The 21,806-nt window shown below is 40.6% G+C and overlaps 1 protein-coding gene across 2 annotated transcripts in view; it reads right to left on the minus strand.

The window, feature by feature from the left end:
* JAM2 (junctional adhesion molecule 2) overlaps positions 1–21,806 on the minus strand; it is a 45,618-nt gene that overhangs the window by 5,420 nt on the left and 18,392 nt on the right. For both annotated transcript variants that reach the window (XM_041414804.1, XM_041414803.1), the window contains exons 2-8: positions 12,998–13,063; positions 10,186–10,299; positions 8,549–8,701; positions 5,348–5,553; positions 3,079–3,181; positions 1,538–1,645; positions 556–571 (exon numbers count right to left, since the gene is read on the minus strand). In XM_041414804.1, coding sequence (XP_041270738.1) covers positions 556–571; positions 1,538–1,645; positions 3,079–3,181; positions 5,348–5,553; positions 8,549–8,701; positions 10,186–10,299; positions 12,998–13,063 — 766 coding nt within the window. The remainder of the gene's footprint in view (positions 1–555; positions 572–1,537; positions 1,646–3,078; positions 3,182–5,347; positions 5,554–8,548; positions 8,702–10,185; positions 10,300–12,997; positions 13,064–21,806) is intronic.

The raw sequence follows: 21,806 nt of genomic DNA on the forward strand, positions 1-21,806 counted from the left end.
CTCATAAACCACTGTCAAACACCTTCTCTAGCTCGTCTTTCCAAGTCTTCCAGTTACACTTTTTGTCTAGCTCATGGCCAGAACTAAAATAGCTTGAGGAATTCTGACTTACTATTAAGAAATTTGAGTGAAATAAATCCATATCAAAGGAATACAGCTGGCACTGTCAGAAAGTTTCTACCAGTTATATTTTTACAGAACACTTCCTGAAATGACTTGTAGATAAGGATATGAGAGCAGTTCAATTTGGTTCTGATTGTCTTTTGTCTAGTTTGAAGAGGAGACACATGAATAGCTGAGTTAGACGTGTAAGCTGTAATTATGTAAAAAGACACATCTCTGTGTATTTACCACAGTAATGTAATGATTCACTTTCTGACCAGCACACTGGTTTCTATTAAGAAAACCAGCTAGTGTGTAGGATCAGGTTTATCTCAGCGTCAAGAAAGCTATTGCACAAAAATCATGTTAGAAAGGCTGTAAAAATCATTATAGTTACATATATAGTTATGTAAATGAGGTTTGTAGTGATTTATGTACTACTTGCATACTTACTGGGAAGAACTTTCCTCTGAAAAAGAAAGGAAAAAAAAAAAGAATTAGCACAAGAACAGTTTCCTTAGCTGTTTTAAAGTTCTTTGAAATAGTTATTCCTAGAATAGTCAGCTCTTCAGTTTCTAGAAGGAGTTTCTGAACCAAATGTCTCTTTTTGGTGTAGTGAGTTTAGGCTGAAGAAAGATTAGGCTTCAAGTGTAAATGAAACTCCAAGTGAACTCTAACGAGCAGCTCTGTAACCTCTGGTAATTTCAGGCAGCTGACCTTTTCAGACCCCGATGTTTGGCATCTGTTTTTGCTGTGTTCAAGCCTATAGGTAACCAATGTAAATGCTACAGAGAGGGTTGCTGGATGTCAAGCTTTATGTAGCAATCCCTAAAAGCAAACTTTTTCCATGACCCAGAGGAAGAAGACAGTTAGTTTCCCTTTCATCAGAACTTAGTTGGTCAGGCACTGTTGACTAAAACAGGTTTAATTTTATTTTGGCTTTCTTATGGATTCCTTATCAAAACGAGGGTGGAGAGGTTCCAAGAACCAGAGTCAGGCACGTTGCTTTCCCTAGGTTGTTGTTTCGTAGCCTTAAGCAACTGCGCAAACATCTCCATGTTGTTTTCAAAGTACCTTTTGCAGTAGATGTTGGCAGAATAAAAATGTCTGCACAAAATGTTGCTGTTTTAATGGTCTCCAGCTTTAGTACCATGGAGTTAGAACCTTCATGGAAAGGAGGACATCATCAGAATCATAAAATCATGGAATTGTTTGGGTAGGAGGGGACCTTAAAGATCATCTGGTTCCAACTCCCTGCCATAAGCAGGGACACCTTCCACTAGATCTGGTTGCTCAAGACTCCCTCCAACCTGTCCTTGAACACTTCTAGGGATGGGGCATCCACAGCTTCTCTGGGCAAGACAGAGTGTCATGGAAACACTGCTAAATAAAGACATTTTTTGACTTGAGGAAGGAGTGATTTTATTCTACTTACTTGCAAAGTAGCCCTTTTTCTGGGCATAGAATACTCCAAGGCCACACAGCACCATCACCAGAGCCACAAGTACTACAGCCACAATGATACCGCTTACATTAAGGTCATCTGTAATTATAAAGCAGAAGTCCTGTGTTCTAAATTGTAGAAAATTCCACTGGCTGGATTTTTCCATAATTACCACAGGCATCTTTGTATCTATAGGTGGGTTTTGGCCCGAGATGCATAAATTAATTAGTGACAGTTAGATGTATTTCAGCAGTAAAAAAGCACTAATGTGCCACAGCTACTTTAACAGAAGTGCTTGGTACACATCAACTGCTTAGTTTGAGTCAAAAGTAAGGAAAGAATAAGAAGGACCAAGGGATACATATTCCTTATCATATCTACCCCAAATAAGTATTACCCAAGTCATATGTCTCTGAGGAAAAACATCTTGAAATCTTTCTCAGTGTTAAAGCAAGTTTTTTCATATAGTTAATTTGCTTAACACAACTGAAACAACTGATGGCAATTGAGTTCCACTTCTAAAGAACTCTTCAAATGAGTTTTTTGAAATGCAATGATTTTAAATGGCAAGGCTTTTAAAATACAACACAATAAAGCTGAGTTGCATGAAATTAAACTCTACACCAGGCTGCTAAAACATCTGGCCATTTTTATTTTGAAGGTTTGACTTCAGCCATGACAAAGACCACACCCATATCCTGATATACTCACTAAGAGCTTCAGACTATCATTCATTTTAGGGAAACCAAAATTATCAAGAAGCAGAAACATTTTCATAGTTTTTTCTTTGTTTCCAATTATTTGCATCCCAACTTCAAGCATATTTTAGTATATCGTTGAGATTTTTACCCCAAAACTTAATAAATTTTTGTACAATTTAGGCTGACAGCAATTTAAGACTTAAGCATATTTTCACAAAGTGATTCTATCTCAGTAGCTTGAGGAACATGTGCTCGTGATCCACCAAGAATGCATTAAAACCCATGACACAGTGATTTTCAGCTAAGTTCCATGAAAGCACCATATGGAACTTTGCAGTACCATGTACTTCTTTATGGAACACTTGGACAGGATCTTCCCTGCAGTAGTTATTAGGATTTGTTACCATTTGCTTTCCTGTGATATCTGCAAGAACCAGTTGTATATTTTGCAAAAAAAAAAAAACCCTCACATATAATTTTGGGTTATTACAGACTGTTACATTAAGATTTCCCATGAATGAATCCCAAAAGGGAGGCTTTATGTAAAAAAAACCACCCCAGTGGACTGGCCCACTCTTCTGTAAGCCTTCCACAAAAGCATTTGGAAATATTAAAGTTCTCCTCTGACTGATGCTTTTCTGTGAAGTTCAGTGTTTAGCAATCAAAAAGCTAATTACTGCGATAAGGAACTTATTATTTCTCCTCCCCCCAAATGCCATAATCAAATAAAAATATTTAATTCAATCTGGTCTTAGATTCTTAGTTATACCATGCAATTACATAAATCCTACTACAAGACTGTTTTCCACCATACTTTTCTTTAACACATACCAACTTGCATTCGCTTCACTGAGCATTTCTGAGATAATCCAATCCCATTAGAGGCTTCACAGAAATACTCTCCAGTATCATTCTTTGTAACTGTATTAAACAGCTGTTAAGAAAGAGTCCAAAACCATTATCAGAATGGGGCGGGGGGGAATCCTGTAGGACAGAAATTTTGACATGTCAGTGTAGATTTGTTTGTTTTAAACAAATGAAACCCAAAACCCCTGAAGGCAAGTAAGAAATTCTGGTCCATTTCAACCTTGTAACAGCTCCCTAGTCACATTCCCTGGTCCTTCAATTCTGCTTGTTGCCTAAGAGGTTCCTTTAGATGGACATTAACTCAGTGGAGTGTATCTACAAAGAAATCAATTTTCAGTGGACCAGAACTTTCCAATAATATCCACTTTTTTAGATATGCTCTAATTTCAGAAAACCTGAAATAGTTTCTTCATTTTGTCAAAACAACAACCCCATTACCAGATCCATAAAAAAACTTGACACATACTACTTATGATGCATTGTCAACTGAAATTTTTCAGAAGTAAAGAGTTGTTTGGGTGGTTCTCAACGCTCTAAAAATGCACTTTGTCTTCTTCCAACAGAGAAATGCTAAACCATACTATTTATCAAATACTACTACTGTAAAAATGAAAATGAAATGAAAATGAGAGGGTAGCAGGACATTTTCCCCCACCACAGAAGAGCTTATCTGTTGCTTGTTGGTGCAATAACTCAGAGCATCTTGCTCGCACATGAGCCTCACATGAGCCTTGGTGAAGTAACTCAATCAGGACAGTTTATCTTGTAGTGAATTATTTCATCACCATGGGATTGATGCTTTCAGCTGACAGTAAACATCGTGCTGTGGAAGCAGATGTGGGAAGACAAAGCTGGAATTTCTGACTGACATACACTTCACTTTACAAACTATAACAGCTACACCATATTTTCACAAAGCAGAAATCTGCACATTCCCTGGAAATGTGTGGGGTCTCCCCCCCAAAGTCAGGACCCCACTTTGTGGTTACTCTCCTGGGGGCTGTAAGGACCCTGTGTATGCTATCAGCAATTTGATGGTAAGTTACATTGACTGTTAACCTATACTATTCCCTTGCTAGCTGTAATATAGGTACCTTAATGTCATGCACTGTTTCATGTAATCTACTAGTAGTTCTTTTATTTTACACTGTGTATTAAGTAACTGTTTAAGGCCTCTTGTCTGTTACTTTCTGCCAATTCAATAAGTAACTCATTTTATAATAGACCTAACTGTCCACTCTTAAGAACTTGTGAGCCAGAGCGATTTAGGTGCAGGTCACCTAAGTAGAGCTGCTGCAAAAAATCTAAGCCTAAGGCAGGGCTTTTCTAAACCTCTCACTTGATCTGTAACAAAGAGATGGATAGAAACTGACCTCATGACAATTCCAGTATTTCTATTTTCTTAATTATTAGACTTGTTAACGGTTTCTTTTAATGTATGCTATACTTTGATATTTTCAGAAGTGATTAGTAAGTTTGAGTACTCCACCTGATTTCCATGATGAGCATTCAGAACATCTGAATGCTTAGTCATACTTCAGTTTCCATATTTGATTTTGTACAAGAGCAGTGTTCTTAGAATAACTCTTTACTTCTGAAAAATCTCAGCTCCCTAAGTAGCTTCAAGTTCTTTTGAAGGATCAGCTAATGGGGGAAAGAATGACAGAGACAGTCAGCTCTGAAGGAAAATAAAATCCAACACCACAACCCAAAAAACAAACTACAACTAAAATGAAGAACTAAGCTTACTTACAGTCCCAACTCATTCTTCCTGACTTCACAGGTCTTGGATGGGAACTTGTAAATGGCACTGGATTTCAGAGATCCTGTACTGCCCTGAGTGCTGCACTCCCCTTGAATTGTATGAAGCTACTATTCCAAATTTTAAGGTTCCGTCAAACATATCTCTGTTACCATACCAAAACCTCATTTGCACCTGGCACTAGTTTGCCAACTGACAAGGTAAAATTTGTCATGTATTTCCAGATACTCAGTTATCAGTACTGCAGCCTTGTACCTCACCCAGTTTGTGTGTATCATTCAATGTCTATGGCTTGTCACTGGTTTGAGGCAGAAACCACCTTGTACATTTCTCAGCACATTTCAGCATGACACTGACTTCCAACAAAGACCTTGTGAATTTTTGGATTTAGACCCCCATGCATCATTTTACTGAACAGTAAATTTGGTCTCCTTGATAGCTGTCTATGAAAGAGCTGGTTATTACACTTACCAGAGTGCCAGACTTTTTATTCATGGTGTAAGTTATATTTGCTGCTCTAGCACTTCCTGTTCCTGTCTTCTCCAGCAAGGCAACACCATTCTTGTACCACTGGTACTCAGATGGAGGGGAGCCCTCATTTTCCTTACAACTCATCTGCACAACCGTTCCTGTCATTGCGGAGCTGGGTACCTCACACACTGGAGTAGTTGGAGCAACTGGACAGTGAAATTGAACTTGTTACACATGTACTTATACTGCCCACATGTGTCAGAGTCTGAAGTAGTTCATACCTCAAACACTGATATAAAGTTTTGCCCATTATAACAAAAACTATAAAGAAGCTACAACCAAAGAAGACTCCCTGAAGATACCTGATTTGGACTTTGGACTGAAAGTCAAAGTGCTGAGATTCAATAAAGTGAAAACTCATTCTTCAATCCCCTGAAACAAGCAAGTAAACAAAGAAAAGAATGTGAGACAAACCCAGCAGCTGTGCTAAGAATTATCTCGGGCTTGCTTTGGGGTGAGGGAGGCTGTAGCCTCTCACTGATAGTGGAGACAGGAATGTGACATATACACACCAAGGTTCATGCAGCAACAGCCAGAGTTTATCGATGCGAGCCTGCTTTGTGCGGGCTTTCAATTTCCCACACTTACAGATATTATTGGTCAAAGGTCTTAGCTCTGCCCAGCTCACTGGTCAATGATATGGATGCATTCCTGTTCAAAGGGATTGGCTGGGGTCCCCTGAATTCAGCCTATCAACTTAAAACCTGGGCACTTGTTACTCCTTATTCTCTAACGAGCTAGGCTGGTCAAGTTGGTGTCTCTTATGGCCTAATTATCTGTGCAGCTATAGACCAGCTATAGTTGTCACAGTAGCCCACTGACCCATTTGCTAGGAGCAGGTTTGCACAGATTTCCCCCTCCCCAGCTGAGGTGGGGGAGGACGTTTTGGCGTGTTGTAACCTCTGCTCGGGGCAGGGAACCCATCCTCCCTTACATAACCTGGCTATGAAACCCCTAACCTTGGGAAGGCCACATCCACAGGACAGTCAGGTGAGAGGCAGCTGAGGGGGTGCCTTAACCCATCAAAGGCCCCCTAAAGTGCTTCCCAGAGTCATTCCTGAAGCTTTGTACCACAGGACTGCATGTGATGCAACAAACCCAGTCTGCTGTAAGAGACATGGTAAACACCCCCTGCCCCCAAGGGAGAAGCCTGAATTTTCCTACCTAGCCTGAGTGTATATTAACCAATCAGATTCTATGCTTTCAGGGGGGACTTTCACTACCAAGAAGACCAGCTGGAGAGGATCAGTGAAACATCATTGGGATCCATGGAGTGGTGGTATTTTCCTTATTCTGTCCTTGTTACTCTCTGTCCCTCCCACCTATTTCTTATTTCTCTCTCTCTCCTTCTCTCAAATATTTACTATTAAATTAACCCCATACTATTGTCACTGACATATGGTTTCATTTGTGCCTTGATTTGGGCAGGGGCATTTCTAAGAACTTTACTAATAGGATCATGACAACATGACAGTAGGCTGACAGTCATTGTGAGGAGATAAGCACTTGTGCACGTTTGATAACTACCACATCAATGAAATGAAGTGTAGGAGAAGGCTGGAAGGCACAATCCTGCTACTGAGAGCACAGTAAAATTTATGAGTTGCTAAAAATGAAAGAGGTGCTCACTGCCAGCCTTCCCCCACCATATGCTGTGTCATTCTGTCTCCAATCTGTTCATTTTCATCCAACCCCAGAGAGTTTGTTTCACTTTCTTTTTTGTATGCAACCTCTTGTTCACAGACAGAGATGGGATAACTTGGAATCTGTAGTCCAGCAATTGGCCCCTCCCATACCCTAGTATTTAAAAATGCAAGTGAGGAAGAGGAAAAAAAGGTTTTGTGTTAAAAGGAGTAAATTTTTGAGAAGTGAATGTCAGAAACATCAGCAGTCATCATAGGCACTTTATAAACCCCAGTCTGCGGACCAAAACCAATTGGTTACTACATTCCAGTTTAAATTAAAAATGAACATTCCCCCACAGATGTAGGAGAACTATTTGTTCCTTCTCCTATGAAGATGAACATCTCTTTTTTGGTTTTTAATATGTGAACAGAAAAGAAACTGATTTTTTTTATTTTTTGGTACTTAACATTATATAGAAGAAAAATAATGGTGAAGAGGCATCCATGGAACATTAAAAGAACAACTGACACCTTAACTAGTATTGATAGTTTTTTCTTGGTTGATTTTAAGATAAAAAGCAGAAATAAAGAAAACCAAATAAAATACTAATTCACATTATCTTTCAAAAAGGTTTGTAAGCAACACATACCCTCCCCCCACCCTTTCTCCTTGGCCCTTGAAGACTTCAACTTTAAATTAAGAAGCCACATTTAAAACAGGAAAGCTGTTGAGAAAGTAGAAGAAAGTGGGGTTACCTCATTGTTGATGCTAATCAGAAGTTCGTGCATTTATCATCTTTTATGAAGAACTTAGAAACTTTATGTATACTTTTGAATAATCAATTATTATTAGTTTTAATTGGACAAATATAGAATCTACAAAAGCAAGTATTTTCTTTTGTGCCTGTACAGCTAAAAAAGGAAAACTATTGGCCTCTACCACTCATCCAGTGCAACAAATACCAAACCCAATGTGAGAACAATGTTCTCAGCATTCACTTTTCCATCAATTCCTTAACTGGGAAAGAAAACAAAGACCCACAAAGAACAACTGCTCCCAGCAGGCACCACCACCTCTCTTCTAAATAAAGTCCACTGATTGTCAGTTCTCTGGCTGTCATTGCACAAAAACTCTCTCCTTCCAAAACCAGGACAAGACTAGCATATTGGATCGAACTTCTGCTTATGAATTTTTGATAAGTGTTGACAGATGCTGACTTTCCAGTGCCAAATACCATGATCATCTTATCCAGATTCTCAGTCACTGAGCGACTTCAGTTTTGAGAACTGAAAGTCACTTTGATTTCATAAAACCCTAGTTATGTCCCCTTCTAATGCAAGTGTGACTTTTGCTAAGCTGTTTTGTGATGTTGTAGAATGTTCATGTGTTTATAAACCCAGCCTGAAGAAGACCCAAAAACCCAGCAGCCACACACTGTGTGGACAACCCTACCTTCAACATCCCAACTCCCCATCATCCAGTTTCTTTAAAAAGCCTAAGTAATAAAGTTTGTACCCAATACTGTGAGAGTAATAGTAGCCTCTCCCAGGCGTTGCCCCTCTTCACTCTTGGCACTGATTTCACAGCGGTAGGTCCCGGAATCCCTTCTAGTCACATTCCTAATTCGGATTCCTGTATTCAACATCTCTGCTCGGCCTCGAAGATCACCTTTAGGGAGAACAGACAGAGAAGTTTCTGCTCGTTGCGTATAGAATCATAGAATCACAGCATGGTTTGGATTGGAAGAAACTTTGAAGATCATCTTGTTCTATCCCCACTGCTATGGGCAGGGACACCTTCCACTAGACCAGGTTGTTCCAAGCCCCATCCAGCCTAGTCTGGAACACTTCCAGGGATGGGGCAGCCACAGCTTTTCTCGGCAACCTGTGCCAGTGCCTCACCATCCTCACAGGGAAGATTTCCGTTTCTATATTTCTTCCGCATATCTAACCTAAATTTCCCCTCTTTCAGTCTGAAGCAAATATCTATGGCTCATTGGCTTATTCTGAAGTCATGTACAATTTATTGATATTTTACGTCATATTGTATATGAAACTATTGCTCATTTGTTCAGTGTTAGTTACCTATCAGCAAAGAGCAATATGTAATCCCCTTCTCAAAACAGTATGAACCTTCCATTTAGTCCAAAAAACCACCCTCAATTCAAAAAAGCTCCATCTGCCATACATAATCCACTTGGAAGATAGAATGCATTTTTCTGCAGGTGTTTCAAGAAAATATGTATAGCAGTAGTGAGGTGACTGAAAGACATCCCTTTCCACTAGAGACATGACAATCACTAACTTAATTACTTTAAAGAAAAAGTTGTGAGTGTGACCACAGCAGAATATTTGACATTTTAACTTGCCAAGAAAAACTTGATGGATTTAGCAACAGTACTGCCATCAGACTTCTAACAATGAAGAAGTTTTTTTAATTCTACAGCTTATTATGAAAATAACATGCACACACAGAAGCATGAGTTCTAGTGTTTCTATAAATTAAATACATGCAGGAAAAAACCAAGTTCATCAAGGTCAACACATCTGCAAGCTCTACAAATTAACAAAATCTCTGTGCTTTTATTTTACTTCTCAACATTCATTTATTGTGTACAATGTAACAGAGACCCATATGTTCTCCAACACACAAAGCTTAAGTCCTTTTCAAAACATGCAAAGAGAAATTCTACTTCTGAAAAGAATACAAATAATTTATAATACACAGCTGAGTTTATATTTTATGTATATAAAAAATGCTGCATTATTCATATCTAAGCCTCCTGCTTTACAGGAGGCTTCAGAAACCTCTTTTTAGGATAGGAGTGGAGAGCCTGCAGTAGTTTAGGGGAGTTTACATCCACATGTAATTTCATTGTTGAAAAATCCCAAGGAATCTGCAGTACCATTTTTCTTAGTCTTTAATTTTACTATATTTAACTTAATTAAAAGGTAACTAATAATTGATGATTTTGTAAAGAAATGCCTTTTTTTTTCCCCTGAGAAGAATTATCTTTCTCAAAATGACAGCTCTTCTATATGAACAGTCAAGAGCCTTCTTGTTCAATCTTATTCTTGGTGCTGTTCCCCAAGAAAGAGTCAATAGTAATGCTAGAGAACGACATGTTAAACCATCTGTTTGCAGTACTGTACCTGTAAATTCACTATTGTAGTAGACAAATGAGACTCCTTGAGATTGGATTTTCTTCCACTCTATTCTTAAACTCATTCCTTTCGAAAATTTGTGTTTGCAACTAAGAATAGCCTCTAGAGGGAAGGAAAAAAAAGAAGACAAAAGAGAAAATTAGAGATTTTAGTACTGTGTTGGTATACATTCAGGCTCCATGAAATTCATGTTCCTCCTTCAAAAGAATTTGTACAGTCAGCAATGGCCAGATCTACTTCTCAAAGTGATGCTTCTCCAGATTTACAAACACAGTGGGGAAAAATAAAACAGTAATTTTCTTATACTTCAGTGGCTTTTGGGTCAAACTTCAGATGCTGAAGATTCCCATGCTGGATAGGGTTTGTTACTTTCCCCATCTAACATGGGAATATCTACTTTTATTTTTTATTACTACCTTCATTTTAGTTTAAACATTTCTGAGCAGATCGCCCCTAATAAAAGGGACTCTGACCATGTTATAAACATATTTTTTGAATTACCATTCTGAATTCAGTATCAATAGCTTTTCTGTTTAAATGGAGATGAAAAATATTCTAGTAAGATGGTTAAAGAAACAAATGCAATATAGACCTTGCTACCTGTAAGCCACTAATTTTCCTATACAGGCCACAGTATCCGGAACAAAAGCCTTTATAGTTTTGACAAGGCCTATCTAGCTTCCATAATGCAAACATGCACTGCTCAAACATAATCAGCCATCATTCTCCTTTCCAGTCTAAACAAATGAGGCTGGAAGGTAATTAAGAGCTACAGACAGATCTACTCTCTTGCCCTTCAGAGTCTGATTTCCTAGGTCTGCTCTGAAAAGAAACAAAAACCCAGACTGGTAGCCTTGGTGAAACCTCACAGGGGAAAAAAATATCCAGACTTGAAAGAAAAATTGAGGCAGGAGGGCATTCCTTGCCAGAAACATGTTACACGTGCACTGGCTGCTTTGAAAAACATACTGTGCACTCAGGAAGTCTGAGGTTCCTGACTTCAGGTTGAGTGTATGGGTGGAGGCTTCCTGAATCTTAAGATTTTGCTAGTTTCCTTCCCATTTTGTTTTTGTATCCTTCTAACAAAGAAAAACCATCATTCAAGCTTAGCTTGCTTTTGCTACTGGCCTTGTGACAGTTGGCTTGTCAAATGAGCTGGTCTCTATTAGCTGACACAGAGACAGCTCAGCTGAAGTGTTCTCAGCTGAACAAGTCACCTCTGTCTCAAATGAGCTGTCCCTTTCTTGCATGCCACATGTTTTTGTTTCAGAAAAAAAACCCCAGCAGTGATGCCCACCCACTAATCTTATTCAGAGAAAAGGAATGGATGGAAGAAAGGGAGTGTGCACAGAACAGAGACAACATAAAATAAAATTGTCCTTAGTTATAGCACCCCTCTCCTGCTTTTTCCCATAGTAATGGAGTCAGGGAGAGGTATTTTCCAGATTTGCATTAAGGTAGGTCCACAGGATACCGTGCATCAGCACTGGTACTGCTAGGCCTACAAAAGCCCTCTGGAATCTTGGAGAGATCTGCACAATATTTAATTTGGATTTACATCTGGTCTGGAGGCTATTATTGGTGATAGAATTATAGAATATCTCAAGTTGGAAGGAATGCTAAGAATCAGTGAGCCCAACTCTCTGCTCCTTGCAGAACTGCCTAAAACAAAACCATGACTAGGAGTGTCACCTAGATGCTCCTTGAGATCTGTCAGGCTTGGTACCATGACCACTCCCCTGGGGAGCCTGTCCCAGTGCCTGACCATCCTCCTCTACAGTAAGAGGAGTTAGAGGAGAAAAGGAAAATGCATTTCAGACCAGCTGCACCCAGTGGAATAACTGTCTATGGGCTCTACCATCCCTTAGTGCTGCTACACAGGGAGAACTTGGCTCGGCATCTGAGCTGTGCAAAACTGATTCCATTCAATGTACAAATAGCAAAAGAAAAAATGCAAGCCATATGCCATATAAAAAGAGAATTTAATCAAACTTTAATATTAGCTGAAGCATTTCTCTCTGCTTTTGCCTGCCTTGAGCTCTAAATGCTTTCTGTCAATAGAAGAATACCTAACAGAAGTCCAGATGACAGTTTTAGAGACCTCTAAAATATCTGATTATTACCTCAAGAAGCTGAATAAGGTTTAAAGCTCAGAGAACAGTTTTTTGATCCCAAATTCCCAGCTCTCTCTCTACTCCAATCAAATTCAAAAAACAAACCCACATAACCCACAAAACTCACACTATAGTACTCCCCTTTCTCATCTACCCAGCAAACAGGTTTTCCTTTTTGCCTCTGTAAGCTCTCCACCCCATCATCAGAAATAATTTGCTATTTTATATATGACACGTATATATATACATATATAACTATGTAAATAGCCATTACAGCTAATGACAAGTAAAAATAGCCATTCAATTATTGTTACTTACAATTAACTAACTTATATGTGTTCTCTTTAGTCCCTCACTTTTCTGTCTTGTAGCATATTTAATGTTTCTCCTTTCCATCAGCTCCCATAATATTCTATGGAAGGGAAACCAGGCTGCTGACAAACAAGTCACAGCACCACAGAACAGGGGAGGTTGAAAAGGATCTCTGGAGAGCACCTAGGTCAACCCCACCTCGAGTAAGAGAAAATGGGGACAAGATCAAGATAATGCAGAATCAGTGGAGAGAGCAGGCACAAGACCCTTCAGGAAAGAGGAAGAAAACTTCAATAGCTGCCCAGCCTCTGTATACATAGTTTGCATGTATTGTGTATATATTAAAAATTATCACAACAATGCCCATACTGTACCTTTAAACTCCTCTGCTTTTACATTTTTATTATCTGTTTCAATGGAGATTCCAGACACACCAGGATCTGCAGGGGGACAGCAAAGAAAAGACAATTCAGCAATAAACATTTGTGATTTCACATGTGCTGTGGCAGCTTCAAGCAATATTTTTGAGACCTCCTCACACTGTGCAAGTTAGACATTGCCTACAAGAGAGAGTACAAACTAAGGGCTAGACCAGGGCTGGCCTTGAACAGTTCATCTTTTTTCTCCAGGTTCTGGCATCTGTAAAATATAAGCAATATTTCTTTTTTTACAGTGGCATAATGATATTTGCATGTAACAAGTTCTATATAAACAGTAAACATTTTATACTATGGCAATGTCTGTTTATAACTGGGGAGGCATCTATTAATCAATAAGGGTATTTTCCATAACATTCTTATTACAAGGCATGCATATCTTCTGAAGAATACCACTTACAGATTCTACAGGGTAAAAATATGTACCATAATTGGCAATTATCTCAAATTCTTCTTGAAATGGGAAGGAAGATAATAAAGATTTATCTAGTTTTAACTCAAAGAAAGAAAAAAATCCCCATACACTCTCATATCTCATTGTTACCTTCCACTAAGGGGGAACTGCAGGACGTTCTTCTAAAACAGATGGCTGAGGATGGAATTACATGAAACGAGGCAGGTATTATATCTGAGAACCATTTATTGGTAGTGAAAAGTGTTGCAGTTCGTTTGAGGGGACTCCCCAGGGAGTCCCCAGAGGACCCCTGGGCTGTGAGTTGGCTGGCAGCAGCAGGCAGGCAAGGAGACTCCACACGGCTTTTGAGGGTGCCGATTAGATGAGGGATTATTGGGGTCCCACCCCTGGGAACAGCAAGGTTTCTGAGGAAAAAGAGGGGAAGGGGAAGGGAGGGAGAGCTTAGGGAGAAAGGGGCCAAGAGCGAGTCTGGCCTCCCTCGCACAGCTTAAGAGGGAAATTCAAAGTGGGCGCGGAATCAGACTTGGGCCAATGGGATTACAGACACATGAGACTTCAGGGCAGGACCACAGATGTGGAATAAACCATACATTTTCAAGGGGTGAGACAGAGCATATCATTTAACTAAAATGTAACACCACAATTCACCCTTTTTTCGTCAGAAAGATAGAGAGAAATATGACAGCAATTTAAAAATGAAGCAGTAATTACACAGTTTCGCAGCATAAAAATAAATACAACTGCAGTGAGGACTGTGTTGTAAACAGTGCATTTGACTTGATGTTTGCTTTTGGTGGTAGGCAGCAAAGATAAAATGGGCATTTAATTGTAATAAATGGGTTATGTGGGTCCGTATTGCCAATTTTTAAATGATTTTAAAGCATAGGCGAGTGAGAACCATTTATTGGTAGCGAAAAGCATGTTGCCCTACTAAGGAAGAATAGAAAAGACAGAAAATGAACACGGAGAAGGAAAAAGAATGGGCAGAGAAAGAGAGGGGGGCGACTGAGAGAAAAAATGGGCGCTACCACCAGAACCTCAGAGTGGGCCATCAACGTCCAGCTGGCAGGTGGCGTGGGCATGCACCCCGCCGTGGGGAGCCTTTGCCACTCCCAGAGCAAAGACACGGCTCCTGCATGAACGGGCAGCCAGACACGAGGTGAGAGGGCTCGGGCAGGAGGTGCAGAACCCTGGGCAGGGTCATGGATACCGTGGCGACAGGCTAGATCAGCGACGCAGAGTTGGAAGTGGGTGGCTCAGGCAGGGACAAGGCAGGCAGGGAGTTGAAGCAGGTAGAGCATTGGGCAGGAACACAGGCAGGCAGGACAGGCGACAGCTTGAGCATGGGAGGGAGATGAAGTGGGAGGGCTGGACACAGGAAGTGGTCAGCAAGTGCCCAGCCAGGGAGGGGGACAGCAAGAGAGCAAGGGCAAACAAGGGCCGGTGAAGGCAAAAATGGGGGCAAAATAACCAGCTAGTCAGGGCAAAATGACAAAAAGCTCCAAAGCTTTTCACATAGTTACTTTTATAACCCCTGGCTCCTCCCAAGGTCTGCAGTGCTGAGAGGAGATCATTGGCCCAGTCCAACATTCCATTGCAGCCATTTGTCCTTTCACCATCTGACTGGAGAACCTCTCTGGAGGTCAGTGTCCTTAGTGGTCTCCTACTGATTGCCTATTGTATGTGAGATGTGAGATGGCTGCCAGGCAAAGTCTTCTGGGAGATGGGGCTTTCCATCTTCTCCTAGCTGCCTCCTGCACTTGTACAGCCCCTCCCCCCACACCTCTGGTAATTTCAAATAATATCAAGACAGAGCTCAAAATTAAATTGGTTCCTCACACTCATGTATTGGGAACACTGAAATTCCAGAAAGAACAAGTGAAATAACCACTAGAACCACATCAACCCCCACCCAGCTACCAGGAGTTGGGCACAGGTATTACAGTTAATCCATGTCAGGCTAGCAAGTGCTTAACAACTGAACACAGTTCTTTACACAGGTGTACTTTTTTTTTTTTTTTTTCCCCCCCCCCAAAGCATCTCAAGTTCTCTTGGTTTAGTACCAGTTTTGAAGACAGCACAGACACTTCTAATGCAGTCTGTTTCCTCCATCTGCATCAGCCAACTGAAAAATTGCTATAGCAGAAATGGACAAGAACTGAGAACCTGTTTCCATGATTATTTAAAAACTTGACTTGGTTAAAAACAATTTTCTTTTGACTGACAGAAACTAGGAAAATAGCAAGATTAGATGTTCTTAAGCACACAGACCTCCTTTGTCCATCCCTAAATTATTAATTTCCCTTCCCCCTGCTTAATGGGGGAAGAGTTGCACACACCCTAACAGATGAATATCTAGTCTTGACCTGAAGACACAAACAAATTAACAATTTCTTGATTCTTACGGCTTTCTTTTAACAGTTGATTACTTTTGTTGAAGTTAGTGCCTCACTTCTGCCTTGAGTGAGTCCATTTGGGCTTTCAGTGCTCAAAGTTTTGTTTGTTTGAAGATATCATCATAGAATCTCAGAATGGTTTGTGCTGCAAGGGATCTTTAAAGGTCATCTTTACAGTTCCCTACAAATGAGCAGGAACGTCTTCAACAGGAGTAGGTTGCTCAGAGCCCTATAGAGCCTGACCTCGAATGTTTCCAGGGATGTGGCATCCACTATGTCTTTGGGTAATGTGTGTCAGTGTTTCCCCACTCTCACTGTAAAACCCTTCTTCCTTATAGCTAGTCTGAATCAACCCTCTTTTGGTTTAAGCCATTACCCCTTGTTCTAACCCACTACAGGCCCTACTAAAAAGTTTGTCCACATCTTTTTTATAAGTCCCCTGTAAGCACTGAAAGGCTACAATAAGGTGTTCCCAGAGCCTTCTCTTTCACAGGGTGAACAACCCAAATTTTCTCAGACTGTTTTCACAGGAGGCATGCCATATCCCCATCATCATTTTAGTGGCCCTCTGGGCTTGCTCCAACAGGTCCATGTGCTTTCTATGCTGGGAACCCAGAGCTGGATGCAGCACTTCAGGTGGGGTCTCACCAGAGTCAGGCAGAGGGACAGAGTCCCCTCTCTTCCTTACTGCCCACAGGGCTTTGGATGCAGCCCAGCACACAGGGGATTCCTGGGCTCCCAGTGCACACAGCTGGGGCATGTCCAGCCTCTCACCCACCCACACCCCCAAGTCCTTCTTGTAGGGCTGCTCTGTTCATCCCCCAGCCTAGACTGATACCAGGGGTTGGCCTCACCCAGGTGGAACACCTTGAATTCAGTCTGTTTAAACCTCATGACATTCCCATGGGCCATTTCTTGAGCTAGTCCAGGTCCTTCTGGATGACAATCAAATCTTCAAGTGCACAGCAACAGCACCACTCATCTTGGTGTCATCAGCAAATCTGCACTCGATCCCTTTGTCTGTGTCAATAATGAAGACATTAAACAGCATTGATCCTATACAACATAGGACCCTATCACAGTTTTCTTGTCAATTAAAGATCATTCCTTATGGTTTAAGTCCAACACCACAGAGGGAATTCTTCATTGATTCTGTTCCTATGGCCTTTTCCCTCCTTAATTTTCTAGAGTTTTTTTCAGCATCCTTTAAAAATACAAAGTACAGTTCTACAGGTATCTGTAACCACTGCTTCTGAGTCATGGAGCAACACTCAGAAATGGTATCTGAGGCCCTGGCACTGTAGCAAGAGTTCAGTTATTCATTCACTGTAAATTGTGGTGCATTGACTTTGCGTGGCTGCCGGACACCTACATGGCTGCTCGCTCACTCCTCCTCCTCAACATGACCAGGGAGAAAATAAGATTAAAACCTCATGGATCAAGAGAAAGATGGGAGTCAGGGAGTTTAGTTAGCCATCACAGGCAAAACAGACTAAATTTAGGAAAAAATAATTAAATTTACTGCCAGTTTAAAACAGAGTAAATGCAGTAGTTGTGGGAATGTGCTCTTCTCTGCTGCTCCTTCCTCTGCATGCTCTCCCCTACTCCAACATGGGTTGCTTTCTATAGGTCACAGTTACTGCCAGGAGCCTGCTCCAACATGGATTCTCTGTGGTTCTTTCTTGCTATCTCACATCCCCTTCCAAATACATGTCCAACAATTCTTGTGTCTAAAAGAACACAGCCTCACCTGACAGTGTAAAGTGAATTTTCATGTGTGCACATTACCAAAAGATGCAAATTGTGTATAGCTATCCTGTCTGTAATATGTTTCAATTCTATCCACTTTATGTTACCCCAAAAGTTATAATCAGTTGTTTATAATATGAAATATTATAACATGATACTATTATAATATTAAGACATGAAGAATTCTAGCAATGACATTTATGTACTCTGAGAATACTGAAATAGCAAAAAACATATTTGCACTACAAATAGAACTTAGAAATTTTTTCCATCCCTCCAAGAAAGGTTTCCTACTGAACTTTAAAGAAAGAAATTTTTAAAATCCTCTGTATAAGCCCCCTCACACCCTGCTGAAACCAGAGGAGGAAACCATTTCTCCAGTGTCTCCCAAAGCAATAATTTCTCCTGCAAGTCTATACACAGCCCAGCTCCTTTATTTTTTTTTGTTCAGGCTAGGTCTAGAATAGCCTGGAATTAGTAAGTAATTTTCTTTTTAACCTATTAGGTCCTATTTAGATTTATGGGAAAAAAATTAACACGTGACTTCTACCCAAACCATATTTCTAGAACAATACCCCTCTTGCCCCCTCTTCCTCCATATTCTAGATGCCAGTAGTTAACAAATTACATTTATCTATTGAAATAACATCTTCCTTCATGATGGGGAGGATCATTTTATTCTGAGACTGTTAACAGTTAATGACTGATAACATTTCAAAAGGAAGCCTTTCTAGGTGTCCAATGTGTGGATAAAACCATTTATAAATTATTGTCTCATCAGCCTCTGCTATGTGGACACAAAACAGCTCTAGTACATGCAATTCACTATTGTATTACATTCTCTGTTTCATGGGCCTGGAAATTTCTCTCCTCCTCATTAATACAGGTATCATGCAGCTCACTGTCATCATCAAAATATTCACAGAATATGAAGCCACAAAAGGAAAACACATTTTATGACTTCTGGGGCAAGAGCATGGTGTTTACTTTCCACTATGGAAGTCATTACAGAATTACTTTGCATGTTTTTTATTGGGAGCTTGCAACTGCACAAAGTCTCCATATTTACCCTTACATCAAGAGATTTACAGAATACATGAAGATTCTATTATACAATACAGTTAAGTGGAAAATATGAGAAAGAGGGGGAGAAAGGGAGAGAAAGAAGTTCAACAAAGACACAGCCCTCCTCCTCACACACACAAACCACACATATACATGACCCTTTTCAAGAAGCTTAGAGTTTAAACAGTAATGTAAGGTGGTGCAGAGACAGCTGACTATATTAAAACCATTATATATTCTGATCAAGCAGAAAGATAGGAGAGGTCCTTAAAGCTAGAGGATCTCTTCCCTTAGACATCCTTCGAGAAATGTCTGTGCCAAATATTCAGAATCCAAGTCTTCAGCTTTAGATTTTAATTCACCACATAAAGAGCAATACTGAAAAGATGACGTATCACTGTACCAGTAAACCTTTTATTCAGACTGCTTTTTAAAGACCATGAAAAAAGAAAAGAAAAAAAAAGAGCTGCTTTTACATGTCAGTAGCTATGTTTGTTTAGAAGTAAACTCCAAAAAACCACACTTTCCATTTGATAAACACAGCTGTAAACGGAAACTACTAGCTAGATGAATCATTAAGGAAAAACATATTAGTTCAAACAAATCAAAAGTGCCTGGAAGAAATTACATGAGAACAGAACCAAAACAAAGTTATAAGTACAAGAGAAAAACCAGTCTTGCATTTGTTTTGCCAAGTTCTAAACAACAGGTGGTCTAAAGCAAAGTTTAACAAAGGGTTTCTGAGGATACTGTAAATTTAGGAAGTCCAGTATTTCAAGAATAAAGCCAATTCTCTTATGAAGTCCCTGAAAGAGAATAGGAAACCAGACATCTGTTTGGTGTTAGCATCCTTCAGACGTGACCACTTCAGGGTAAAGCCTTAGGTGCTGATGCAAAATTCTCAGCCATGGAACTACCTACCACAAGGCACTCAGATGATACCTGGAGTTTTGCCATTGTCATGCACACCTGTTTTGGCTCCCTTTTTGCCATACTTCACAGAATTCACAGAATCACTAGGTTGGAAGAGACCTTCAAGATCATCGAATCAGGCTAACTGATCCCATAGATTTATGAATATCCAAGTGTCTCAGCAGTTCTCTAGGAGAAGTAGCCTACAGACTACATAGTCCATAAAAGGGGAAGGGGAAGGAAAAGCTGCCTACCGTTGGACAGGATTAGTAATGAATTATCAAAAAACACCCAGACTAATAACTCCCATTCTTCTTAGTAGTCCAAGATGTGGCTGCTACCACCCAAAGGCTACCAACACTGCTTAGAGTGGCATCAGCAGGCTGGACCATCTTAACTCTGACAGTTGTTGACAGGGCTCAGACGCACCACTCTTCCCCATCCACACTCCTGTCAGGGTCTGTGTTAAGCAGCCTTCCCCTTCCACCAGTTCTGCTTGGTGAATGCCAATCTCCAGCAGGCATGCTGGAGAGAGACTGGGAGTATTCACAGCTGGAGTATTCTGCTGGAGTCTCCTGAGCTACCCAAAGCCCTTAACCCATCTCTGAAACTGGTGGTTTAGGCATCAAAATATAACCGGAAATAACTGGAATAAACTCAGCTTCATTGTGTGAAGTCAATCACATGTCAGTATGGTCAACCACGTCATGGGCTGCATTCAAAGCCCTCTGGGTAGATGGGGAGGGTGGGGATTCTGGACCTCTGCTCCGCTCTGGTGAGGCCCCTCCTGCAGGGCTGCATCCAGCTCTGGGGTCCCCAGCATTGGGAGGACATGGACCTGTTGGAGCCAGTCCAGAGGACTGATCAGAGTTGACCAGACGGATGGAACTCCTCTGCTATGAGGAAAGACTAAGAGAATTGGAATTATTCAGCCTGGAAAAGAGCCTTATTGCAGCCTCTCAGTACCTAAAGGGGTTACAAGAGCCATGCATAGAGACATTTTACATGGGCAGGTAGTGACAGGACAAGGAGAAATGTATCTAAACTGGAAGAGGACAGGTTTAAATTAGATATTGGGAAGAAATTCTTCCTAGTGAGTGTGGTGAGGCACTGGAACAGGTTGTTCAGAGAAGTTTTGGATGCTCCATCCCTGAGAGTGACACAGATTAAGCAGAAACTTATCAGCACTTCCAAGGTCCTCAGTGATGTCTCACTGCTTCCCTCCATCTGGTCTTCTTACCAAGGGATTGAAACTAGATGAGCTTTAGGGTCGCTGTGTCCCCTCTTAAGCAGAGAAGAAGAAAGGGAACTAATTCTCTATGAATAAAACAGATTGAATGCAGAAAAGTTTGAATATACCAAAAAAGTGATTAAAACCAAGCAAGGTGAGATGCTGATACCAAAAAATTGACCTATTTTATTTAATAGTAAAAGAGGGAGAAAGGGGGGGCCCCACAGCTGGGCCAGTCTGCCCAGTGGAGGATGGATGTTCACTGCATCTAGCCAGAGGCCATGCCACCCACCCGAACCCTCTCCTCCTTCCCTGCTTTTATGTAGGGATCTGTGGGAGCCTGGCAGCAGAAAAACCTGGGGCTGTGGCCTCCACCCCAAAGGTGCTGGGCTGGGCCCTGCTGTGGATGCTCTTCCAGATGCTTCACACAATAGCGTCATTTTATCTCAATTTGCCTTAGAGGTGGTTTAACCCACAGTTCAGGGTTTTCAGTCAGGAGGCCCATCCAGGGTGGGCTTTGCTGGTGCAGTGCTGTTATACACCTTTGCTATAACAGACAAAAGTTTTTCATAAAGATGTTTAAGCCATAAACCATAACATTTCAGTCTCCAACAAGGTCTCTTCAATCCAAGCCATTCTGTGACCCTGTGATTAAGTTAACAACATAAACACAGCATCAAGACCTCAAATTTTGAACAACAGCTAGAGGAAGTTATCCCACATCACTGGGGGGAAAATAGGCAAAAGAAACTCAATTTCAGTCACTCAGTTACCTTAATCCTCAGCTTTGTGAGGACTGTTAAGTGAAATCTGGAAAGCCAGCACATTTGTCATGGTGTTTTTAGTCTTAGTTTTCAAGTTAAGAAAAAGAAAATGAAAAAAACCCTTTAAAATAAAAGTAACAAAAGACTTTTGTTAAGACTTTTGAAGTTTTCAGAGCCAATTATCTAAAGTTATCAGTGGGAGTCCTAAGAATTT

The sequence above is a fragment of the Onychostruthus taczanowskii genome, unplaced genomic scaffold, assembly GCF_017590055.1.
Source record: "Onychostruthus taczanowskii isolate IOZ18803 unplaced genomic scaffold, ASM1759005v1 scaffold47, whole genome shotgun sequence".
Lineage (NCBI taxonomy): Eukaryota > Metazoa > Chordata > Aves > Passeriformes > Passeridae > Onychostruthus > Onychostruthus taczanowskii.